This window comes from Oncorhynchus tshawytscha, unplaced genomic scaffold, assembly GCF_018296145.1.
Source record: "Oncorhynchus tshawytscha isolate Ot180627B unplaced genomic scaffold, Otsh_v2.0 Un_contig_4259_pilon_pilon, whole genome shotgun sequence".
In the NCBI taxonomy this organism is placed as follows: domain Eukaryota; kingdom Metazoa; phylum Chordata; class Actinopteri; order Salmoniformes; family Salmonidae; genus Oncorhynchus; species Oncorhynchus tshawytscha.
In genome coordinates, this window is record NW_024608505.1 from 31,582 (window position 1) to 54,896 (window position 23,315).

At 51.3% G+C, this 23,315-nt stretch overlaps 1 protein-coding gene across 1 annotated transcript; it reads right to left on the reverse strand.

Annotated features, from left to right (window-relative positions):
* Nucleotides 1–2,454: 2,454 nt before the first annotated feature.
* LOC121843575 (NT-3 growth factor receptor-like) lies at nucleotides 2,455–21,576 on the reverse strand. Its single transcript, XM_042313304.1, has 3 exons — nucleotides 21,389–21,576; nucleotides 3,255–3,307; nucleotides 2,455–2,644 (listed from the first exon to the last, which is right to left on the reverse strand). Exons 1-3 carry the CDS (start codon nucleotides 21,552–21,554, stop codon nucleotides 2,531–2,533), a joined length of 333 nt encoding a protein of 110 aa, XP_042169238.1. The 5' UTR covers nucleotides 21,555–21,576; the 3' UTR covers nucleotides 2,455–2,530.
* Between the last annotated feature and the right edge of the window lie 1,739 nt (nucleotides 21,577–23,315).

A 23,315-nucleotide genomic window follows, 5' to 3' on the forward strand; every position in this document is an offset into this window, starting at 1 on the left:
AAAATGGATTTGACTCTTTTCCACCATGGCTACTAGATCTGATCGTGGGTCCTGTCCATAATCGTTATCTGGGCCCTCTTCAGGTTCCAGTCACGTCCCAATCAGACACCAGTCAGGTGGCAACCAGAGAGACAGAATCCAGTCAGGTCCCAGTCAGGTCCCAGTCAGGTCCCAGTCAGGTCCCAGTCAGACCCCAGTCAGGTCCCGGTCAGGTCCCAGTCAGACCCCAGTCAGCCAGGTGACCAGTCAGACCCCAGTCAGGTCCCAGTCAGGTCCCAGTCAGCCAGCTGGCCAGTCAGACCCCAGTCAGACCGCAGTCAGCCAGCTGGCCAGTCAGACCCCAGTCAGCCAGCTGGCCAGTCAGACCCCAGTCAGCCAGCTGGCCAGGCAGACCCCAGTCAGACCCCAGTCAAACCCCGGTCTACCAGTTGGCCAGTCAGACCCCAGTCAGACCTCAATTAAACCCCAGCCAGCCAGCTGGCCAGTCAGACCCCAGCCAGCCAGCTGGCCAGTCAGACCCCAGCCAGCCAGCTGGCCAGTCAGACCCCAGTCAAACCCCTGTCTACCAGCTGGCCAGTCAGACCCCAGTCAGTCAGCTGGCCAGTTTCTTTATTCCATGTGTAACTCTGTGTTGTTTGTGTCGAACTGCTTTGCTTTATTCTTGGCCAGGTCACAGTTGTAAATGAGAACTTGTTTCTCAAGTGGCCTACCTGGTTAAATAAATGTGAAATCAAATTTTTAAAATAAAAGTTTGGTGGAGGAGGAGTAACAGTCTGGGGCCATTTTTCATGGTTCGGGCCCCTCAGTTCCAGTCAAGGGAAATCATAACGCTGCAGCATACAGTGACATTCTAGACAATTCTGTGCTTCCAACTTTGTGGTAACAGTGTGGGGAAGGCCATTTCCTGTTTCAGCATGCTGTTCCAGCAATGCCAACGTGCACAAATCAAGATCCATACAGAAATGGTTTGTCGAGATCAGCGTGGAAGAACTTGACTGGCCTACACAGAGCCCTGACCTCAACCCCATCGAACACCTTTGGGGATGAGCCAGGACTAATCACCTAACATCAGTGCCAGACTTCACTAATGCTCTTGTGACTGAATGGAGGTCCCAGCTGCAATGTTCTAACATCTAGTGGAAAGCCTTCCCAGAAGAGTGGAGGCTGTTATAGCAGCAATGTTCCAACATCTAGTGGAAAGCCTTCCCAGAAGAGTGGAGGCTGTTATAGCAGCAATGTTCTAACATCTAGTGGAAAGCCTTCCCAGAAGAGTGGAGGCTGTTATAGCAGCAATGTTCTAACATCTAGTGGAAAGCCTTCCCAGAAGAGTGGAGGCTGTTATAGCAGCAATGTTCCAACATCTAGTGGAAAGCCTTCCCAGAAGAGTGGAGGCTGTTATAGCAGCAATGTACCAACATCTAGTGGAAAGCATTCCCAGAAGAGAGGAGGCTGTTATAGCAACAATGTTCCAACATCTAGTGGAAAGCCTTCCCAGAAGAGTGGAGACTGTTATAGCAACAATGTTCCAACATCTAGTGGAAAGCCTTCCCAGAAGAGTGGAGGCTGTTATAGCAGCAATGTTCCTACATCTAGTGGAAAGCCTTCCCAGAAGAGTGGAGGCTGTTATAGCAGCAATGTTCCAACATCTAGTGGAAAGCCTTCCCAGAAGAGTGGAGGCTGTTATAGCAGCAATGTTCCAACATCTAGTGGAAAGCCTTCCCAGAAGAGTGGAGGCTGTTATAGCAGCAATGTTCCTACATCTAGTGGAAAGCCTTCCCAGAAGAGTGGAGACTGTTATAGCAACAATGTTCCTACATCTAGTGGAAAGCCTTCCCAGAAGAGTGGAGACTGTTATAGCAACAAAAGGGGGACCAGCTCCATATTAAAGCCTTCCCAGAAGAGTGGAGGCTGTTATAGCAACAAAAGGGGGACCAGCTCCATATTAAAGCCTTCCCAGAAGAGTGGAGGCTGTTATAGCAACAAAAGGGGGACCAGCTCCATATTAAAGCCTTCCCAGAAGAGTGGAGGCTGTTATAGCAACAAAAGGGGGACCAGCTCCATATTAAAGCCTTCCCAGAAGAGTGGAGGCTGTTATAGCAACAAAGGGGGACCAGCTCCATATTAAAGCCTTCCCAGAAGAGTGGAGACTGTTATAGCAACAAAAGGGGGACCAGCTCCAATTAAAGCCTTCCCAGAAGAGTGGAGGCTGTTATAGCAACAAAAGGGGACCAGCTCCATATTAAAGCCTTCCCAGAAGAGTGGAGGCTGTTATAGCAACAAAAGGGGGACCAGCTCCATATTAAAGCCTTCCCAGAAGAGTGGAGGCTGTTATAGCAACAAAAGGGGGACCAGCTCCATATTAAAGCCTTCCCAGAAGAGTGGAGGCTGTTATAGCAACAAAAGGGGGACCAGCTCCATATTTTTAATATATTTTGTATTTAACCTTTATTTAACTTGAATTCATCCCCATGATTTATGGAATGAGATGTTGGAGGAGCAGGTGTCCACATACATTTGGTCATGTAGTGCACTATGACTTACCCTTCAATCCATACTTGTTGCGTCGGCCATATTTGTTGATGAGAATGAAGAGGACGATGAGGAGAACACTGGTGAAACCAGCCAGACCTACTGCTATCGACACCTGGAGACAGACAGACAGGTTAGGAGACAGACAGACAGGTGAAACCAGCCAGACCTACTGCTATCGACACCTGGAGACAGACAGACAGGTTAGGAGACAGACAGACAGGTTAGGAGACAGACAGACAGGTTAGGAGACAGACAGACAGGTGAAACCAGCCAGACCTACTGCTATCGACACCTGGAGACAGACAGACAGGTTAGGAGACAGACAGACAGACAGACAGACAGACAGACAGACAGACAGACAGACAGACAGACAGACAGACAGACAGACAGGTTAGGAGACAGACAGACAGGTTAGGCAACAGACAGACAGACAGACAGACAGACAGACAGACAGACAGACAGACAGACAGACAGGTGATTCTAGCCACCCCCAGTACTGTGGACACCAGGAGACAGACAGAGAGACAGACAGGTTAGGAGACAGACAGACAGGTTAGGAGACAGACAGAGAGACAGGTGATTCTAGCCAGCCCCAGTACTGTGGAAACCAGGAGACACTACACTACTTTTGAACAGAGCCCTATGGACTGTGGTCTAAAGTAGTGCCCTATGTAGGGATTAGTGTGCTATTTGAGACAGACCCTGAGTCATTATAAACTCACCCCAAACGTCTCCTCTTCCGGCCTGATGGCATTGTTTGATGGCACTGGGCTACCTGGAATACAGACAGAGACAGTAGGAGCACTGGAGAATACAACCCACTCCCAAATGGCACACTATTCCATAGTACACTAGCTTTGACCAGAGCCCTCCTTGCCTTGTAGTGTGCTATATATGGAACAGGGTTCTATTTGGGATGCAGTCTAACTCCAGAGCAGAATTGTGGAGTAAAAATCGACCGACAGGCTGGAGTCTTTAAATCCCATTTCACATAAAACAGTTTCCTTATCAGAAGATATTATACACTGGAGGTTATTTATATAAAAGAACAGAGGACATGAACAGGACAAGCTGGAGCAAAGTGAACACACACACACACGGACTGAAACACACACACACACTCACACACTCACACACACCACACACACACACTCACACACTCATACACTCACACACACACACACTGAAACACACACTCACACAGACTCACACCACACACACACACACACACACACTCACACACACCACACACACACACACAGAATCACACACCACTCACTCATACACACTCACACACACAGACTCACAACCATGAAATGGAGTCTCTGTCGGCTGCTGTCGGATACAATTTGAAGGATGAGAGGAGGCTGAAAATCAGAGAGGAATTGGGGGTGTCTGTGTCTGTGTGTGTGTGTGTGTGTGTGTGTGTGTGTGTGTGTGTGTGTGTGTGTGTGTGTGTGTCTGAGTGTGTTGAATTAGCAGTCCCTTTTCTCAGCCCGTAATAACTATAAGCAGCCTGTAACAACTATACGCAGCTCCTTCCCTCCAAACCTCCCTTCAACCCTCCTTCCCTCCAAACCTCCCTTCAACCCTCCTCCCAACCTCCCTTCAACCCTCCCTTCAACCCTCCCTTCAACCCTCCCTCCCTCCAAACCTCCTCCAAACCTCCCTTCAACCCTCCCTCCTCCAATCCTCCCTTCAACCCTCCCTCCTACAAACCTCCTTCAACCCTCCCTCCTCCAAACCTCCCTTCAACCCTCCTTCCCTACAAACCTCCCTTCAACCCTCCTTCCCTCCAATCCTCCCTTCAACCCTCCTTCCCTACAAACCTCCCTTCAACCCTCCCTCCCTCCAATCCTCCCTTCAACCCTCCCTCCCTCCAATCCTCCCTTCAACCCTCCCTCCTCCAATCCTCCCTTCAACCCTCCCTCCCTTCAACCCTCCCTCCCTCTAACCATCCCTCTAACCCTCCCTTCAACCCTCCAACCCTCCCTTCAACCCTCCTTCCCTCCCTTCAACCCTCCCTCCCTTCAAGTATTTTCTCCCCCTCCAACCCTCCCTTCAACACTCCTTCCCTCCTTCAAACCTCCTTCCATCCCTCCAACCCTCCCTTCAACCCCCTTCCCTCCCTCCAACCCTCCCTTCAACCCCCTTCCCTCCTCCAACCCTCCCTTCAACACTCCTTCCCTCTCTTCATCCCTCCCTCCTGCCAACCCTCCCTTCAACACTCCTTCCCTCCTTTATGCCTCCTTCCCTCCCTCCAACCCTCCCTTCAACCCTCCTTCCCTCCCTTCCACCCTCCCTTCCTTAACCCTCCTTCCCTCCCTCCAACCCTCCCTTCAACCCCCTTCCCTCCCTCCAATCACCTCTCCCTTCAGCCCTCCTTCCTCCCTCCAACCCTCCTTCACCCTCCTTCCCACCCTTCAACCCCCTTCCCTCCCTCCTTCCTCCCTTCAACCCTCCTTCCCTCCCTTCAACCCTCCTTCCCTCCCTCCAACCCTCCCTTCAACCCTCCTTCCCACCCTCCAACCCTCCTTCCTCCCTCCAACCCTCCTCCACCCTCCTTCCCTCTCTTCATCCCTCCCTCCCGCCAACCCTCCTTCCCTCCTCCAACCCTACCTTCAACCCTCCTTCCCTCTCTTCATCCCTCCCTCCCTCCAACCCTCCTTCAAACCTCCCTCCCTCCCTCCAACCCTCCCCTCAACGTTCCTTTCCTGCTTCCAGCCTCCCTTCAACCCTCCTTCCCTCCCTCCAACTCTCCTTCAACCCTCTTTCCTCTCTTCATCCCTCCCTCCCTCCCTCCAACCCTTCCTTCAACCCTCCTTCCTTCCTTCCCTCCAACCCTCCTTCAACCCTCCTTCCTTCCCTCCCTCACCCTCCCTTCAACCCTCCTTCCTTCTCTCCCTCCAACCCTCCTTCCTTCCCTCCCTTCAACCTCCTTCCCTCTCTTCATCCCTCCCTCCCTCCAACCCTCCCTTCAACCCTCCTTCCTTCCGCCCTTCAACCCTCCTTCCCTCTCTTCATCCCTCCCTCCCTCCAACCCTCCTTCAAACCTCCTTCCCTCTCTTCATCCCTCCCTCCCTCCCTTCAACCCTCCCTCCACCCTCCCTTCAACCCTCCTTCCCTCTCTTCATCCTCCCTCCCTCCCTCCCTCCAACCCATCCCTTCAACCCTCCTTCCCTCTCTTCATCCCTCCCTCCCTCCAGCCCCTCCTTCAAACCTCCTTCCCTCTCTTCATCCCTCCCTCCCTCCCTTCAACCCTCCTTCCCTCTCTTCATCCCTCCCTCCCTCCAACCCATCCCCAACCCTCCTTCCCTCCCTTCACCCTCCTTCCCTCCTTCCAACCCTCCCTTCAACCCTCCTTCCTCCCTTCACCCCCTTCCCTCCCTCCAACCCTCCCTTCAACCCTCCTTCCTCCTCCTACCCTCCTTCCACCCTCAACCCTCCCTTCAACCCCCCTTCCCTCCCTCCAACCCTCCCTTCAACCCTCCTTCCCTCTCTTCATCCCTCCCTCCCGCCAACCTCCCTTCAACCCTCCAACCCTCTCTTCATCCTTCCTCCCTCCAACCCTACCTTCAACCCTCCTTCCCTCTTTTCATCCCTCCCTCCCTTCAAACCTCCTTCCCTCCCTCCAACCCTCCCCTCAACGTTCCTTTCCTCCTTCCAGCCTCCCTTCAACCCTCCTTCCCTCTCTTCATCCCTCCCTCCCTCCAACCCTGCCTTAAACCCTCCTTCCTTCCCTCTTCAACCCTCCTTCCCTCTCTTCAACCCTCCTTCAATCCTCCTTCCCTCCCTCCAACCCTCCTTCCCTCCCTCCCTCCCTCACCCCCCTTCCCTCCCTCCCTCCACCCCCTTCCCTCCCTCCAGCCCTCCCTTCACCCTCCTTCCCTCCTCCACCCTCCCTTCAACCCTCTTTCCCTCTCTTCATCCCTCCTCCCTCCCTCCAACCCTCCTTCAACCCTCCTTCCTTCCCTCCCTTCAACCCTCCTTCCTTCCCTCCTTCAACCCTCCTTCCCTCTCTTCATCCCTCCTCCAACCTGCTCTTCAACCCTCCTTCCTTCCCTCCTCCAACCCTCCTTCAACCCTCCTTCCCTCTCTTCATCCTCCTCCTTCAAACCTCCTTCCTCCCTCCAACCCTCCCTCAACGTTCCTTTCCTCCTTCCAGCCTCCTTCAAGCCCTCCTTCCCCTCTCTTCATCCTCCCTCCCTTCAACCCTCCCTTCAACCCTTCCATCATCCTTCCCTCTCTTCAACCCTCCTTCAGTCCTCCTTCCCTCCTCAACCCTCCTTCCTCCTCCCTCAACCCCCTTCCCTCCTTCACCCCCTTCCTCCTCCTTCAGCCCTCCTTCCCTCCTCCCTCCTTCAGCCCTCTTTCCTCTCTTCCTCATCCTTCAGCCCTCCTTCCTCCCTCCTCCCTTCCTCCTCCAGCCCTCCTTCCTTCCTCCCTTCAACCCCTCCTTCCCTCTCTTCATCCATCCCTCCTCCATCACCTCCCTTCAACCCTCCTTCCTTCCTCCTTCAACCCTCCTTCCTCTCTTCATCCCTCACTCCTCAACCCTCCCTCCTTCCCTCCCATTCCCCTCCTTGTTACCCTCCTCCTTCCCTCTCTTCAACCCGCCCTTCAACCCTCCTTCCCTCCCTCCCTACAACCCCCTCCTCCTCCCTTTAACCCTCCTTCAAAGCTCCTTCCCTCCCTCCAGCCCTCCTCCTCCTCCAACCCTCCCTTCAACCCTCCTTCCCTCCCTCCAACCCTCCCTTCAGCCCTCTTTCCTTCTTCATCCCTCCTCCTCCCTCCTCCAACCCTCCTTCAACCCTCCTTCCTTCCCTCATCAACCCTCCTTCCTTCCTCCTTAACCCTCCATTCCCTCTCTTCATCCCTCCCTCCCCTCCGACCTGTTCTTCAACCCTCTTCCTTCCCGCCCTTCAACCCATCATTCCCTCTCTTCATCCCTCCCTCCTCCAACCCTCCTTCAACCCTCCTTCACTCTCTTCATCCCTCCCTCCAACCTGCTCTTCAACCCTCCTTCCTTCCCGCCCTTCAGCCCCTCCTTCCCTCTCTTCATCCCTCCCTCCTCCAACACTCCCTTCAACCCTCCTTCCCTCTCTTCATCCCTCCCTCCCTCCAGCCCTCCTTCAAACCTCCTTCCCTCTCTTCACCCCTCCTCCCTCCAACCCTCCCTCAACCCTCCTTCCCTCTCTTCATCCCTCCCTCCCTCAACCCTCTCTTCAAACCTCCTTCCCTCTCTTCACCCCTCCCTCCCTCCAACCCTCCCTTCAACCCTCCTTCCTCTCTTAAAGCCCTCCCTCCTCCAACTCTCTCTTCATCCCCCCTCCCTCCAACCCTCAAACCTCCTTCCCTCCCTTCAACCCTCCTTCCTCTTTGTCCCTCCCGCCCTTCAACCTTTCCTCCCTTCAGCCCCCCTCCCTCCATCCCTCCGTCATCCCTTCATCCCTCCTTCTTCCACCCACCCTCCCTTCAACCCTCCTTCCCTCCTCCAACCCTCCTTCCACCCTCCAACCCTCCCTTCAACCCCCTTCCCTCTCTTCATCCCTCCCTCCCGCCAACCTCCTTCAACCCTCCAACCCTCTCTTCATCCTTCCCTCTCCCCAACCCTACCTTCAACCCTCCTTCCCTCTTTTCATCCCTCCCTCCCTTCAAACCTCCTTCCCTCCCTCCAACCCTCCCTCAACGTTCCTTTCCTCCTTCCAGCCTCCCTTCAACCCTCCTTCCCTCTCTTCATCCCTCCCTCCCTCCAACCCTCCCTTCAACCCTCCTTCCTTCCCTCCTTCAGCCCTCCTTCCCTCTCTTCAACCCTCCCTTCAATCCTCCTTCCCTCCCTCCAACCCTCCTTCCCTCCCTCCCTCCAACCCCCTTCCCTCCCTCTCAACCGCCCCCTCCCTCCCTCCAACCTCCCTTCCCCTCCTTCCTCCCTCCCCTCCCTTCAACCCTCTTTCCCTCTCTTCATCCCTCCTCCCTCCTCCTCCAACCCTCCCTTCAACCCTCCTTCCTTCCCTCCCTCCAACCCTCCCTTCAACCCTCCTTCCTTCCCTCCTTCAACCCTCCTTCCTCTCTCTTCATCCCTCCCTCCAACCTGCTCTTCAACCCTCCTTCCTTCCCTCCTCCCTCCTTTCCTCCCCTTCAACCCTCCTTCCCTCTCTTCATCCCTCACTCCTTCCAACCCTCCCTCCTTCCCTCCCATTCCTCCCTTCAACCCTCCTTCCTCTCTTCAACCCGCCCTTCAACCCTCCTTCCCTCCCCTCCCTACAACCCCCCTCCCCTCCATCCCTTTAACCCTCCCCTTCAAAGCTCCTTCCCTCCTCCAACCCTCCCTCCCTCCTTCAACCCTCCTTCCCTCCTCCAACCCTCCTTCAACCCTCTTTCCTCTCTTCATCCCTCCTCCTCCAACCCTCCCTTCAACCCTCCTTCCTTCCCTCCCTCCAACCCTCCTTCCTTCCCTCCCCTTCAACCCTCCTTCCCCTCTCTTCATCCCTCCTCCCTCCAACCTACTCTTCAAACCTCCTTCCTTCCCGCCCTTCAACCCTCCTTCCTTTCTTCATCCATCCCTCCCTCCAACCCTCCCTTCAACCCTCCTTCACTCTCTTCATCCCTCCCTCCAACCTGCTCTTCAACCCTCCTTCCTTCCCGCCCTTCAACCCTCTTCCCTCTCTTCATCCCTCCCTCCCTCCAACACTCCCTTCAACCCTCCTTCCCTCTCTTCATCCCTCCCTCCCTCCAACCCTCCTTCAAACCTCCTTCCCTCTCTTCACCCTCCTCCCTCCAACCCTCTCTTCAACCCTCCTTCCTCTCTTCATCCCTCCCTCCTCCAACCCTCCCTTCAAACCTCCTTCCTCTCTTCACCCCTCCCCTCCCTCCAACCCTCCTTCAACCCTCCTTCCCTCTCTTAAACCCTCCTCCCTCCAACTCTCTTCATCCTCCCTCCAACCCTCCTTCAAACCTCCTTCCCTCCTTCAACCCATCCTTCCTCTTTTATCCCTCCCTGCCTATTTTCAACCTTTCCTCCCTTCAGCCCCCTCCCTCCATCCCTCCCGTCATCCCTTCCTCCCTCCCTTCATCCATCCTTCTTCCCATCCACCCTCCCTTCAACCCTCCCTCCCTTCATCCAGGGTAACTCCAATCATACGATCCAAGGTAACTCAAATCATACAATCCAGGGTTATTCCAATCATACAATCCAGGGTTATTCCATCATACAATCCAGGGTTATTCCATCATACAATCCAGGGTTATTCCATCATACAATCCAGGGTTATTCCAATCATACAATCCAGGGTTATTCCATCATACAATCCAGGGTTATTCCATCATACAATCCAGGGTTATTCCAATCATACAATCCAAGGTAACTCCAATCATACACTGTCACACCTCCTCACTGTCAGAACAGCTAGATCCCCATTCCATCGACTCCATTCCAGACATTATTATGAGCCCTCCTCCCTCTCTGTTAGAACAGCTAGATCCCCTTCCATTGACTCCATTCAGACATTATTATGAGCCCTCCTCCCTCTCTGTTAGAACAGCTAGATCCCCCTTCCATTGACTCCATTCAGACATTAACACACTCATCCCTTCCTCCCTCCTTCTTCCCACCCACCCTCCCTTCAACCCTCCTTCCTCCCTCCAACCCTCCTTCCCACCCTCCAGCCCTCCCTTCAACCCCCTTCCCTCCCTCCAACCCTCCCTTCAACCCTCCTTCCCTCTCTTCATCCCTCCCTCCCGCCAACCTCAACCCTCTTCAACCCTCCAACCCTCTCTTCATCCTTCCCTCTCCCCAACCCTACCTTCAACCCTCCTTCCCTCTTTTCATCCCTCCCTCCCTTCAAACCTCCTTCCCTCCCTCAACGTTCCTTTCCTCCTTCCAGCCTCCCTTCAACCCTCCTTCCCTCTCTTCATCCCTCCCTCCCTCCAACCCTCCCTTCAACCCTCCTTCCTTCCCTCCTTCAACCCTCCTTCCCCTCTTCAACCCTCCCTTCAACCCTCCTTCCTTCCCTCCCTTCAACCCTCCTTCCCTCCTTCCCTCCCTCCAACCCTCCTTCCCTCCCTCCCTCCCTCTCCTTCCCTCCCTCCCATCCCTCCAACCCTCCTTCAACCCTCCTTCCCTCCCTCCAACCCTCCCTTCAACCCTCTTTCCCTCTCTTCATCCCTCCCTCCATCATCCCTCCATTCCCCTCCCTTCAACCCTCCTTCATTGGTATCCTTCAACCCTCCTTTCTCTTCATCCCTCCAACCTACTCTTCAATATCCTTCCTTCCCTCCATCCAACCCTCCTTCAACCCTCCTTCCCTCTCTTCATCCCTCATCCCTCCAATCATTCCCTCCTTCCCTCCCATTACCCCTCCCTTCAACCCTCCTTCCCTCTCTTCAACCCGCCCTTCAACCCTCCTTCCCTCCTTCCCTACAACCCCCTCCCCTCCCTCCCCTTAACCCTCCCTTCAAAGCTCCTTCCCTCCCTCCAACCCTCCCCTCCCTCCCTCCAACCCTCCTTCAACCCTCCTTCCTCCCTCCAACCCTCCCTTCAACCCTCTTTCCCTCTCTTCATCCCTCCCTCCCTCCCTCCAACCCTCCCTTCAACCCTCCTTCCTTCCCTCCCTCCAACCCTCCTTCCTTCCCTCCCTTCAACCCTCCTTCCCTCTCTTCATCCCTCCTCCATCAACCTACTCTTCAACCCTCCTTCCTTCCCGCCCTTCAACCCTCCTTCCCTCTCTTCATCCTCCTCCCTCCAACCCCTCCCTTCAACCTTCCTTCATCTCTTCATCCCTCCCTTTCAACCTACTCTTCAACCCTCCTTCCTTCCCGCCCTTCAACCCTCCTTCCCTCTCTTCATCCCTCCCTCCCTCCAACACTCCCTTCAACCCTCCTTCCCTCTCTTCATCCCTCCCTCCTCCAACCCTCCCTTCAAACCTCTTTCCCTCTCTTCACCCCTCCCCTCCCTCCTCCAACCCTCCCTTCAACCCTCCTTCCCTCTCTTCATCCCTCCTCCCTCCAACCCTCCCTTCAAACCTCCTTCCCTCTCTTCACCCCTTCCTCCCTCCAACCCTCCCTTCAACCCTCCTTCCCTCTCTTAAACCCTCCCTCCCTCCAACTCTCTCTTCATCCCCTCCCTCCTCCCTCCAACCCTCCCCTCAAACCTCCTTCCCTCCCTTCAACCCTCCTTCCCTCTCTTTATCCCTCCCGCCCTTCAACCTTTCCTCCCTTCAGCCCCCTCCCTCCATCCCTCCCGTCATCCCTTCCTCCTCCCTATCTTCCACCCACCCTCCTTCTTCTTTCCCCACCATCACCCTCCCTATCCCTTTCCCTCCCAACCCTCCTTCAACCCTCCTTCCCTCTTCATCCCTCCCTCCTTCAACCTCCCTTCACCCTCCAACCCTCCTTCATCAATCCCCCCTTCCTTCAACCCTCCTTCCTCTTTTCATCCCCCTCCCTTCAAACCTCCTTTCCCTTCCCTCAACCCTCCTTCAACCCCTTCCCTCCCTCCAACCCTTCCTTCAACCCTCCTTCCCTCTCTTCATCCCTCCCTCCCGCCAACCTCCCTTCAACCCTCCAACCCTCTCTTCATCCTTCCCTCTCCCCAACCCTACCTTCAACCCTCCTTCCCTCTTTTCATCCCTCCTCCCTTCAAACCTCCTTCCCTCCCTCCAACCCTCCCCTCAACGTTCCTTTCCTCCTTCCAGCCTCCCTTCAACCCTCCTTCCCTCTCTTCATCCCTCCCCTCCCTCCAACCCTCCTTCAACCCTCCTTCCTTCCCTCCCTTCAACCCTCCTTCCCTCTCTTCAACCCTCCCTTCAATCCTCCTTCCCTCCCTCCAACCCTCCTTCCCTCCCTCCCTCCAATCCCCCTTCCCTCCCTCCAACCCCCCTCCCTCCTCCAACCCTCCCTTCAACCCTCCTTCCCTCCCTCCAACCCTCCTTCAACCCTCTTTCCCTCTCTTCATCCCTCCCCCTCCCTCCAACCCTCCCTTCAACCCTCCTTCCTTCCCTCCCTCCAACCCTCCCTTCAACCTCCTTCCTTCCCTCCCTTCAACCCTCCTTCCCTCTCTTCATCCCTCCATCCAACCTACTCTTCAACCCTCCTTCCTTCCTCCCTCCAACCCTCCTTGTTACCCTCCTTCCTCTCTTCATCCTCACTCCCTCCAACCCTCCTCCTTCCCTCCCATTACCCCTCCTTCAACCCTCCTTCCCTCTCTTCAACCCGCCCCTTCAACCCTCCTACCCACCCTCCCTACAACCCCCTCCTCCCTCCCTTTAACCCTCCCTTCAAAGCTCCTTCCCTCCCTCCAACCCTCCATCCCTCCCTCCAACCCTCCTTCAATCCTTCCCTCCTCAACCCCCTTCAACCCTCTTTCCCTCTCTTCATCCTCCCTCCTCCTCCAACCCTCCTTCAACCCTCCTTCCTTCCCCTCCCTCCAACCCATCCTTCCTTCCCTCCCTTCAACCCTCCTTCCTCTCTTCATCCCTCATCCTCCAACCTACTCTTCAACCCTCCTTCCTTCCGCCCTTCAACCCTCCTTCCTTTCTTCATCCCTCCTCCCTCCAACCCTCCCTTCAACCCTCCTTCACTCTCTTCATCCTCCCTCCAACCTACTCTTCAACCCTCCTTCCTTCCCGCCCTTCAACCCTCCTTCCCTCTCTTCATCCCTCCCTCCCTCCAACACTCCCTTCAACCCTCCTTCCCTCTCTTCATCCCTCCCTCCCTCAACCCTCCCTTCAAACCTCCTTCCCTCTCTTCACCCTCCTCCCTCCAACCCTCCCTTCAACCCTCCTTCCCTCTCTTAAACCCTCCCTCCCTCAACTCTCTCTTCATCCCCATCCCTCCAACCCTCCTCAAACCTCCTTCCCTCCTTCAACCCTCCTTCCCTCTCTTTATCCCTCCGCCCTTCAACCTTTCCTCCCTTCAGCCCCCTCCCTCCATCCCTCCGTCATCCTTCCTCCCTCCCTTCATCCCTCCCTTCTTCCCACCCACCCTCCCTTCAACCCTCCCTCCCTTCATCCAGGGTAACTCCAATCATACGATCCAAGGTAACTCAAATCATACAATCCAGGGTTATTCCAATCATACAATCCAGGGTTATTCCATCATACAATCCAGGGTTATTCCATCATACAATCCAGGGTTATTCCATCATACAATCCAGGGTTATTCCAATCATACAATCCAAGGTAACTCCAATCATACACTGTCACACCTCCTCACTGTCAGAACAGCTAGATCCCCTTCCATCGACTCCATTCCAGACATTATTATGAGCCCTCCTCCCTCTCTGTTAGAACAGCTAGATCCCCCTTCCATTGACTCCATTCCAGACATTATTATGAGCCCTCCTCCCTCTCTGTCAGAACAGCTAGATCCCCTTCCATTGACTCCATTTCAGACATTATTATGAGCCCTCCTCCCTCTCTGTTAGAACAGCTAGATCACCGTTCCATCGACTCCATTCCAGACATTATTATGAGCCCTCCTCCCTCTCTGTTAGAACAGCTAGATCCCCGTTCCATCGACTCCATTCCAGACATTATTATGAGCCCTCCTCCCTCACCTGGCAACCATCATTACGTACACCTGGGAACCATCATTACGTACACCTGGCAACCATCATTACGTACACCTGGCAACCGTCATTATGCACACCTTGCAACCCTCATTATGCACACCTGGCAACCCTCATTATGCACACCTGGCAACCCTCATTATGCACACCTGGCAACCATCATTACGTACACCTGGCAACCATCATTACGTACACCTGGCAACCATCATTACGTACCCCTGGCAACCATCATTATGTACACCTGGAAACCCTCATTATGTCACCTGGCAAACCTCATTATGTGACCTGGCAACCCTCATTATGCACACCTGGAAACCCTCATTATGCACACCTGGCAACCCTCATTATGTCACCTGGCAAACATCATTATCCACACCTGGCAACCATCATTATGCCCACTCGGACTTCATCACTATCTTGATTACTCCCCTTTTATCTAGCTCTCTGTAGCCTCACTCATCAGGTAGTATTGGTTCTGTTCTCTTGTCCAGACGCATCTCTTGTTTTGTATCTCTCCATGTTCATTATTATTAAACTCACAAACTGCACCTGCTTCCTGACTCCTGCTTCCTGACTCCTGCTTCCTGACTCCTGCTTCCTGCTTCCTGACTGCTGCTTCCTGACTGCTGCCTGCTTCCTGATTCCTGACTCCTTCTTCCTGAAACTTGCTTCCTGACACCTGCTTCCTGACTCCTGCTTCCTGCTTCCTGACTCCTGCTTCCTTCTTCCTGACTCCTGCTTCCTGACACCTGCTTTCTGACTCCTGACTCCTGCTTCCTGACTCCTGCTTCCTGCTTCCTGCTTCCTGACTGCTGCTTCCTGCCTCCTGCTTCCTGACTGCTGCTTCCTGCCTGCTGCTTCCTGACTGCTGCTTCCTGATTCCTTCTTCCTGAAACTTGCTTCCTGACACCTGCTTCCTGACTCCTGCTTCCTGACTCCTGCTTCCTGACTCCTGCTTCCTGCTTCCTTCTTCCTGACTCCTGCTTCCTGACACCCGCTTTCTGACTCCTGACTTCTTCTTCCTGACTCCTGCTTCCTGACTCCCTGCGTCTCCATTACAAGCTGTCTCAAAACAGAGCAGCGCGCCGTAACTCCACAATACAGAACTAACATTCACAACATAATAATAGAATAACACTAGTAAGTCAAAACACTGACCGTAGTCCACAATTTCTGAAAAATTGATGAAAAAGTGGTCATGTGAAACTAATGAATGAGTGAAAAGAGGGATATTCTGCTAACATTCATCATGTTAATACGCCACCAATTCTCAGGGGTCAGACTGTCTTCTACCACTAGAGAAGCTCTGAGTGATGTGAATAATCCCAATGGGGTCAGACTGTCTTCTACCACTAGAGAATCTCTGAGTGATGTGAATAATCCCAATGGGGTCAGACTGTCTTCTACCACTAGAGAAGCTCTGAGTGATGTGAATAATCCCAATGGGGTCAGACTGTCTTCTACCCCTAGAGAAGCTCTGAGTGATGTGAATAATCCCAATGGGGTCAGACTGTCTTCTACCACTGGAGAATCTCTGAGTGATGTGAATAATCCCAATGGGGTCAGACTGTCTTCTACCACTGGAGAATCTCTGAGTGATGTGAATAATCCCAATGGGGTCAGACTGTCTTCTACCACTAGAGAATCTCTGAGTGATGTGAATCATCCCAATGGGGTCAGACTGTCTTCTACCATTAGAGAATCTCTGAGTGATGTGAATAATCCCAATGGGGTCAGACTGTCTTCTACCCCTAGAGAAGCTCTGAGTGATGTGAATCATCCCAATGGGGTCAGACTGTCTTCTACCACTAGACTGTCTTCTACCACTAGAGCTCTGAGTGATGTGAATCATCCCAATGGGGTCAGACTGTCTTCTACCATTAGAGAATCTCTGAGTGATGTGAATCATCCCAATGGGGTCAGACTGTCTTCTACCACTAGAGAATCTCTGAGTGATGTGAATCATCCCAATCATCCCAATGGGGTCAGACTGTCTTCTACCATTAGAGAATCTCTGAGTGATGTGAATCATCCCAATGGGGTCAGACTGTCTTCTACCACTAGAGAATCTCTGAGTGATGTGAATCATCCCAATGGGGTCAGACTGTCTTCTACCACTAGAGAATCTCTGAGTGATGTGAATCATCCCAATGGGGTCAGACTGTCTTCTACCACTAGAGAATCTCTGAGTGATGTGAATCATCCCAATGGGGTCAGACTGTCTTCTACCACTAGAGAATCTCTGAGTGATGTGAATCATCCCAATGGGGTCAGACTGTCTTCTACCATTAGAGAATCTCTGAGTGATGTGAATCATCCCAATGGGGTCAGACTGTCTTCTACCATTAGAGAATCTCTGAGTGATGTGAATCATCCCAATGGGGTCAGACTGTCTTCTACCACTAGAGAATCTCTGAGTGATGTGAATCATCCCAATGGGGTCAGACTGTCTTCTACCACTAGAGAATCTCTGAGTGATGTGAATCATCCCAATGGGGTCAGACTGTCTTCTACCACTAGAGAATCTCTGAGTGATGTGAATCATCCCAATGGGGTCAGACTGTCTTCTACCACTAGAGAATCTCTGAGTGATGTGAATCATCCCAATGGGGTCAGACTGTCTTCTACCACTAGAGAATCTCTGAGTGATGTGAATCATCCCAATGGGGTCAGACTGTCTTCTACCACTAGAGAATCTCTGAGTGATGTGAATCATCCCAATGGGGTCAGACTGTCTTCTACCACTAGAGAATCTCTGAGTGATGTGAATCATCCCAATGGGGTCAGACTGTCTTCTACCACTAGAGAATCTCTGAGTGATGTGAATCATCCCAATGGGGTCAGACTGTCTTCTACCACTAGAGAATCTCTGAGTGATGTGAATCATCCCAATGGGGTCAGACTGTCTTCTACCACTAGAGAATCTCTGAGTGATGTGAATCATCCCAATGGGGTCAGACTGTCTTCTACCACTAGAGAATCTCTGAGTGATGTGAATCATCCCAATGGGGTCAGACTGTCTTCTACCACTAGAGAATCTCTGAGTGATGTGAATCATCCCAATGGGGTCAGACTGTCTTCTACCACTAGAGAATCTCTGAGTGATGTGAATCATCCCAATGGGGTCAGACTGTCTTCTACCACTAGAGAATCTCTGAGTGATGTGAATCATCCCAATGGGGTCAGACTGTCTTCTACCACTAGAGAATCTCTGAGTGATGTGAATCATCCCAATGGGGTCAGACTGTCTTCTACCATTAGAGAATCTCTGAGTGATGTGAATCATCCCAATGGGGTCAGACTGTCTTCTACCACTAGAGAATCTCTGAGTGATGTGAATCATCCCAATGGGGTCAGACTGTCTTCTACCACTAGAGAATCTCTGAGTGATGTGAATCATCCCAATGGGGTCAGACTGTCTTCTACCACTAGAGAATCTCTGAGTGATGTGAATCATCCCAATGGGGTCAGACTGTCTTCTACCACTAGAGAATCTCTGAGTGATGTGAATCATCCCAATGGGGTCAGACTGTCTTCTACCACTAGAGAATCTCTGAGTGATGTGAATCATCCCAATGGGGTCAGACTGTCTTCTACCACTAGAGAATCTCTGAGTGATGTGAATCATCCCAATGGGGTCAGACTGTCTTCTACCACTAGAGAATCTCTGAGTGATGTGAATCATCCCAATGGGGTCAGACTGTCTTCTACCATTAGAGAATCTCTGAGTGATGTGAATCATCCCAATGGGGTCAGACTGTCTTCTACCATTAGAGAATCTCTGAGTGATGTGAATCATCCCAATGGGGTCAGACTGTCTTCTACCACTAGAGAATCTCTGAGTGATGTGAATCATCCCAATGGGGTCAGACTGTCTTCTACCACTAGAGAATCTCTGAGTGATGTGAATCATCCCAATGGGGTCAGACTGTCTTCTACCACTAGAGAATCTCTGAGTGATGTGAATCATCCCAATGGGGTCAGACTGTCTTCTACCCTAGAGAATCTCTGAGTGATGTGAATCATCCCAATGGGGTCAGACTGTCTTCTACCACTAGAGAATCTCTGAGTGATGTGAATCATCCCAATGGGGTCAGACTGTCTTCTACCACTAGAGAATCTCTGAGTGATGTGAATCATCCCAATGGGGTCAGACTGTCTTCTACCACTAGAGAATCTCTGAGTGATGTGAATCATCCCAATGGGGTCAGACTGTCTTCTACCACTAGAGAATCTCTGAGTGATGTGAATCATCCCAATGGGGTCAGACTGTCTTCTACCACTAGAGAATCTCTGAGTGATGTGAATCATCCCAATGGGGTCAGACTGTCTTCTACCACTAGAGAATCTCTGAGTGATGTGAATCATCCCAATGGGGTCAGACTGTCTTCTACCACTAGAGAATCTCTGAGTGATGTGAATCATCCCAATGGGGTCAGACTGTCTTCAATGGGGTACCACTAGAGAATCTCTGAGTGATGTGAATCATCCCAATGGGGTCAGACTGTCTTCTACCATTAGAGAATCTCTGAATCTCTGAGTGATGTGAATCATCCCAATGGGGTCAGACTGTCTTCTACCACTAGAGAATCTCTGAGTGATGTGAATCATCCCAATGGGGTCAGACTGTCTTCTACCACTAGAGAATCTCTGAGTGATGTGAATCATCCCAATGGGGTCAGACTGTCTTCTACCACTAGAGAATCTCTGAGTGATGTGAATCATCCCAATGGGGTCAGACTGTCTTCTACCACTAGAGAATCTCTGAGTGATGTGAATCATCCCAATGGGGTCAGACTGTCTTCTACCACTAGAGAATCTCTGAGTGATGTGAATCATCCCAATGGGGTCAGACTGTCTTCTACCACTAGAGAATCTCTGAGTGATGTGAATCATCCCAATGGGGTCAGACTGTCTTCTACCACTAGAGAATCTCTGAGTGATGTGAATCATCCCAATGGGGTCAGACTGTCTTCTACCACTAGAGAATCTCTGAGTGATGTGAATCATCCCAATGGGGTCAGACTGTCTTCTACCACTAGAGAATCTCTGAGTGATGTGAATCATCCCAATGGGGTCCCAGACTGTCTTCTACCACTAGAGAATCTCTGAGTGATGTGAATCATCCCAATGGGGTCAGACTGTCTTCTACCACTAGAGAATCTCTGAGTGATGTGAATCCCAATCCCAATCTCTGAGGGGTCAGACTGTCTTCTACCACTAGAGAATCTCTGAGTGATGTGAATCATCCCAATGGGGTCAGACTGTCTTCTACCACTAGAGAATCTCTGAGTGATGTGAATCATCCCAATGGGGTCAGACTGTCTTCTACCACTAGAGAATCTCTGAGTGATGTGAATAATCCCAATGGGGTCAGACTGTCTTCTACCATCATCCCAATGGGGAGAATCTACCATTAGAGAATCTCTGAGTGATGTGAATCATCCCAATGGGGTCAGACTGTCTTCTGACTGTCTTCTCTGAGTGATGTGAATCATCCCAATGGGGTCAGACTGTCTTCTACCACTAGAGAATCTCTGAGTGATGTGAATCATCCCAATGGGGTCAGACTGTCTTCTACCACTAGAGAATCTCTGAGTGATGTGAATCATCCCAATGGGGTCAGACTGTCTTCTACCACTAGAGAATCTCTGAGTGATGTGAATCATCCCAATGGGGTCAGACTGTCTTCTACCACTAGAGAATCTCTGAGTGATGTGAATCATCCCAATGGGGTCAGACTGTCTTCTACCACTAGAGAATCTCTGAGTGATGTGAATCATCCCAATGGGGTCAGACTGTCTTCTACCACTAGAGAATCTCTGAGTGATGTGAATCATCCCAATGGGGTCAGACTGTCTTCTACCACTAGAGAATCTCTGAGTGATGTGAATCATCCCAATGGGGTCAGACTGTCTTCTACCACTAGAGAATCTCTGAGTGATGTGAATGAATCATCCCAATGGGGTCAGACTGTCTTCTACCACTAGAGAAGCTCTGAGTGATGTGAATCATCCCAATGGGGTCAGACTGTCTTCTACCACTAGAGAATCTCTGAGTGATGTGAATCATCCCAATGGGGTCAGACTGTCTTCTACCACTAGAGAATCTCTGAGTGATGTGAATCATCCCAATGGGGTCAGACTGTCTTCTACCACTAGAGAATCTCTGAGTGATGTGAATCATCCCAATGGGGTCAGACTGTCTTCACCACTAGAGTCTTCTCTGAGTGATGTGAATCATCCCAATGGGGTCAGACTGTCTTCTACCACTAGAGAATCTCTGAGTGATGTGAATCATCCCAATGGGGTCAGACTGTCTTCTACCACTAGAGAATCTCTGAGTGATGTGAATCATCCCAATGGGGTCAGACTGTCTTCTACCACTAGAGAATCTCTGAGTGATGTGAATCATCCCAATGGGGTCAGACTGTCTTCTACCACTAGAGAATCTCTGAGTGATGTGAATCATCCCAATGGGGTCAGACTGTCTTCTACCACTAGAGAATCTCTGAGTGATGTGAATCATCCCAATGGGGTCAGACTGTCTTCTACCACTAGAGAATCTAGATGTGAATCATCTGAGTGATGTGAATCATCCCAATGGGGTCAGACTGTCTTCTACCATTAGAGAATCTCTGAGTTTGATGTGAATCATCCCAATGGGGTCAGACTGTCTTCTACCACTAGAGAATCTCTGAGTGATGTGAATCATCCCAATGGGGTCAGACTGTCTTCTACCACTAGAGAATCTCTGAGTGATGTGAATCATCCCAATGGGGTCAGACTGTCATTAGAGAATCTTGAGTGATGTGAATCACAATGGGGTCAGACTGTCTTTCTAGAGATCTCTGAGTGATGTGAATCCCAATGGGGACTGTCTTCTACCATAGAGAATCCCAGTGATGGAATCATCCCAATCGGGGGTCAGACTGTCTTCTACCACTAGAGAATCTCTGAGTGATGTGAATCATCCCAATGGGGTCACTGTCTTCTAGACCATTAGAGAACTGTCTTCTACCCTAGAGAATCTCTGAGTGATGTGAATCATCCCAATGGGGTCAGACTGTCTTCTACCATTAGAGAATCTCTGAGTGATGTGAATCATCCCAATGGGGTCAGACTGTCTTCTACCATTAGAGAATCTCTGAGTGATGTGAATAATCCCAATGGGGAACTAGTCGAACTGCTTTATAGCTACAATCTGCTGCAATACATCCTTTGTCACTGTTCTGAGACCTATAGCTTTTGCTGTACGATGTGTCCCTGTCTAAGAAAATGTTGTGGTTACCGTCAGGGTCAGGGTCAAAGGGCGGAGCCGTGAGGAAGTGTCCGTAGACCGTCTTGGTGACGGTCCCCAGGGAGTTGGAGGCCTCCAGCGTGTAGTTTCCGTTATCGTAGTGTGTTGGGTTGAGAAGAGTCAGACATCCCTCCAGATAGTCCCGGTAGAAATCCATCTCTGTCCTGATGTACTCACTCTGCAGGATCTCTCTGTGTACAATCATGATTAGAATACGGTTTCATTTTTTTTGTCCTTTTCAAAAGACCCAAACTCTTGACATCAGTGGTTCTGAATCCTGATTCTGGGGAACCCCAAGGGGAGGCTGTTTTGGGTTTTCCCCAGCATTAGTCGCCTGATTGATATCTCAGCATCAAGCCGTTGATTGTTTCAGTTAGCTGTGTAGTTCTGGGGTAAAGACTAAAACCTGCACCTCTTGTGGTCTCTAAGACCAGAATATGTACATGCTGCTTTACATATTAGAAATTAATAAAAAGGAATAAAAATCACACCTGTTTGTGGTACCATCGCAGCGTCGGGTAGGGATAGCCTCTCACTGTGAACTCTATGCAGGTGTCATGGCGTCGCTCAGGCTCGGACAGTTTCAGGATGACTGGTGGAACTGGAAGGGGAGCAGAGGAAACTGTGAAGGTTTTGACACAGCATGGCTCGGACAGTTTCAGGATGACTGGTAGAACTGGAAGGGAGCAGAGGAAACAGTGAAGGTTTTGACACAGCATGGCTCGGACAGTTTAAGGATGACTGGTGGAACTGGAAGGGGGCAGAGGAAACTGTGAAGGTTTTGACACAGCATGGCTCGGACAGTTTCAGGATGACTGGTGGAACTGGAAGGGGAGCAGAGGAAACTGTGAAGGTTTTGACACAGCATGGCTCGGACAGTTTAAGGATGACTGGTGGAACTGGAAGGGGAGCAGAGGAAACTGTGAAGGTTTTGACACAGCATGGCTCGGACAGTTTCAGGATGACTGGTAGAACTGGAAGGGGAGCAGAGGAAACTGTGAAGGTTTTGACACAGCATGGCTCGGACAGTTTCAGGATGACTGGTAGAACTGGAAGGGGAGCAGAGGAAACTGTGAAGGTTTTGACACAGCATGGCTCGGACAGTTTCAGGATGACTGGTAGAACTGGAAGGGGAGCAGAGGAAACTGTGAAGGTTTTGACACAGCATGGCTCGGACAGTTTCAGGATGACTGGTGGAACTGGAAGGGAAACTGAGGACAGAGGAAACTGACGATTTTGACACACAATGGTGTCTTCTAACTTCTAATGGTTGGCCAATTCCACAAGCTAGATTTCACAATGCAAAACATTAATAATTTAAACACTGTTATGATTAAAACACTGTTATGATTCAACACTGATATGATTAACCACTGATATGATTCAACACTGATATGATTAAAACACTGTTATGATTCAACACTGATATGATTAACCACTGATATGATTAACCACTGATATGATTCAACACTGATATGATTGGGGCGGCAGGGTAGCCTAGTGGTTAGAGCGTTGGACTAGTAACCGAAGGTTGCAAGTTCGAATCCCCGAGCTGACAAGGTACAAATCTGTCATTCTGCCCCTGAACAGGCAGTTAACCCACTGTTCCTAGGCCGTCATTGAAAATAAGAATTTGTTCTCAACTGACTTGCCTAGTTAAATAAAGGTAAAATAAATAAATAAATAAAAAAGATTAAACCACTTAATAAAGACTAGTAGCTGGTTAGCTGGCTAGAGGACAGCTAGCCGTGGCTAATAAAGACTAGTAGCTAGTTAGCTGGCTAGAGGACAGCTAGCCGTGGCTAATAAAGACTCGTAGTTGGTTAGGTGGCTAGAGGACCGCTAGCCATGGCTAATAAAAACTAGTAGCTAGTTAGCTGGCTAGAGGACAGCTAGCCATGGCTAATAGAGACTAGTA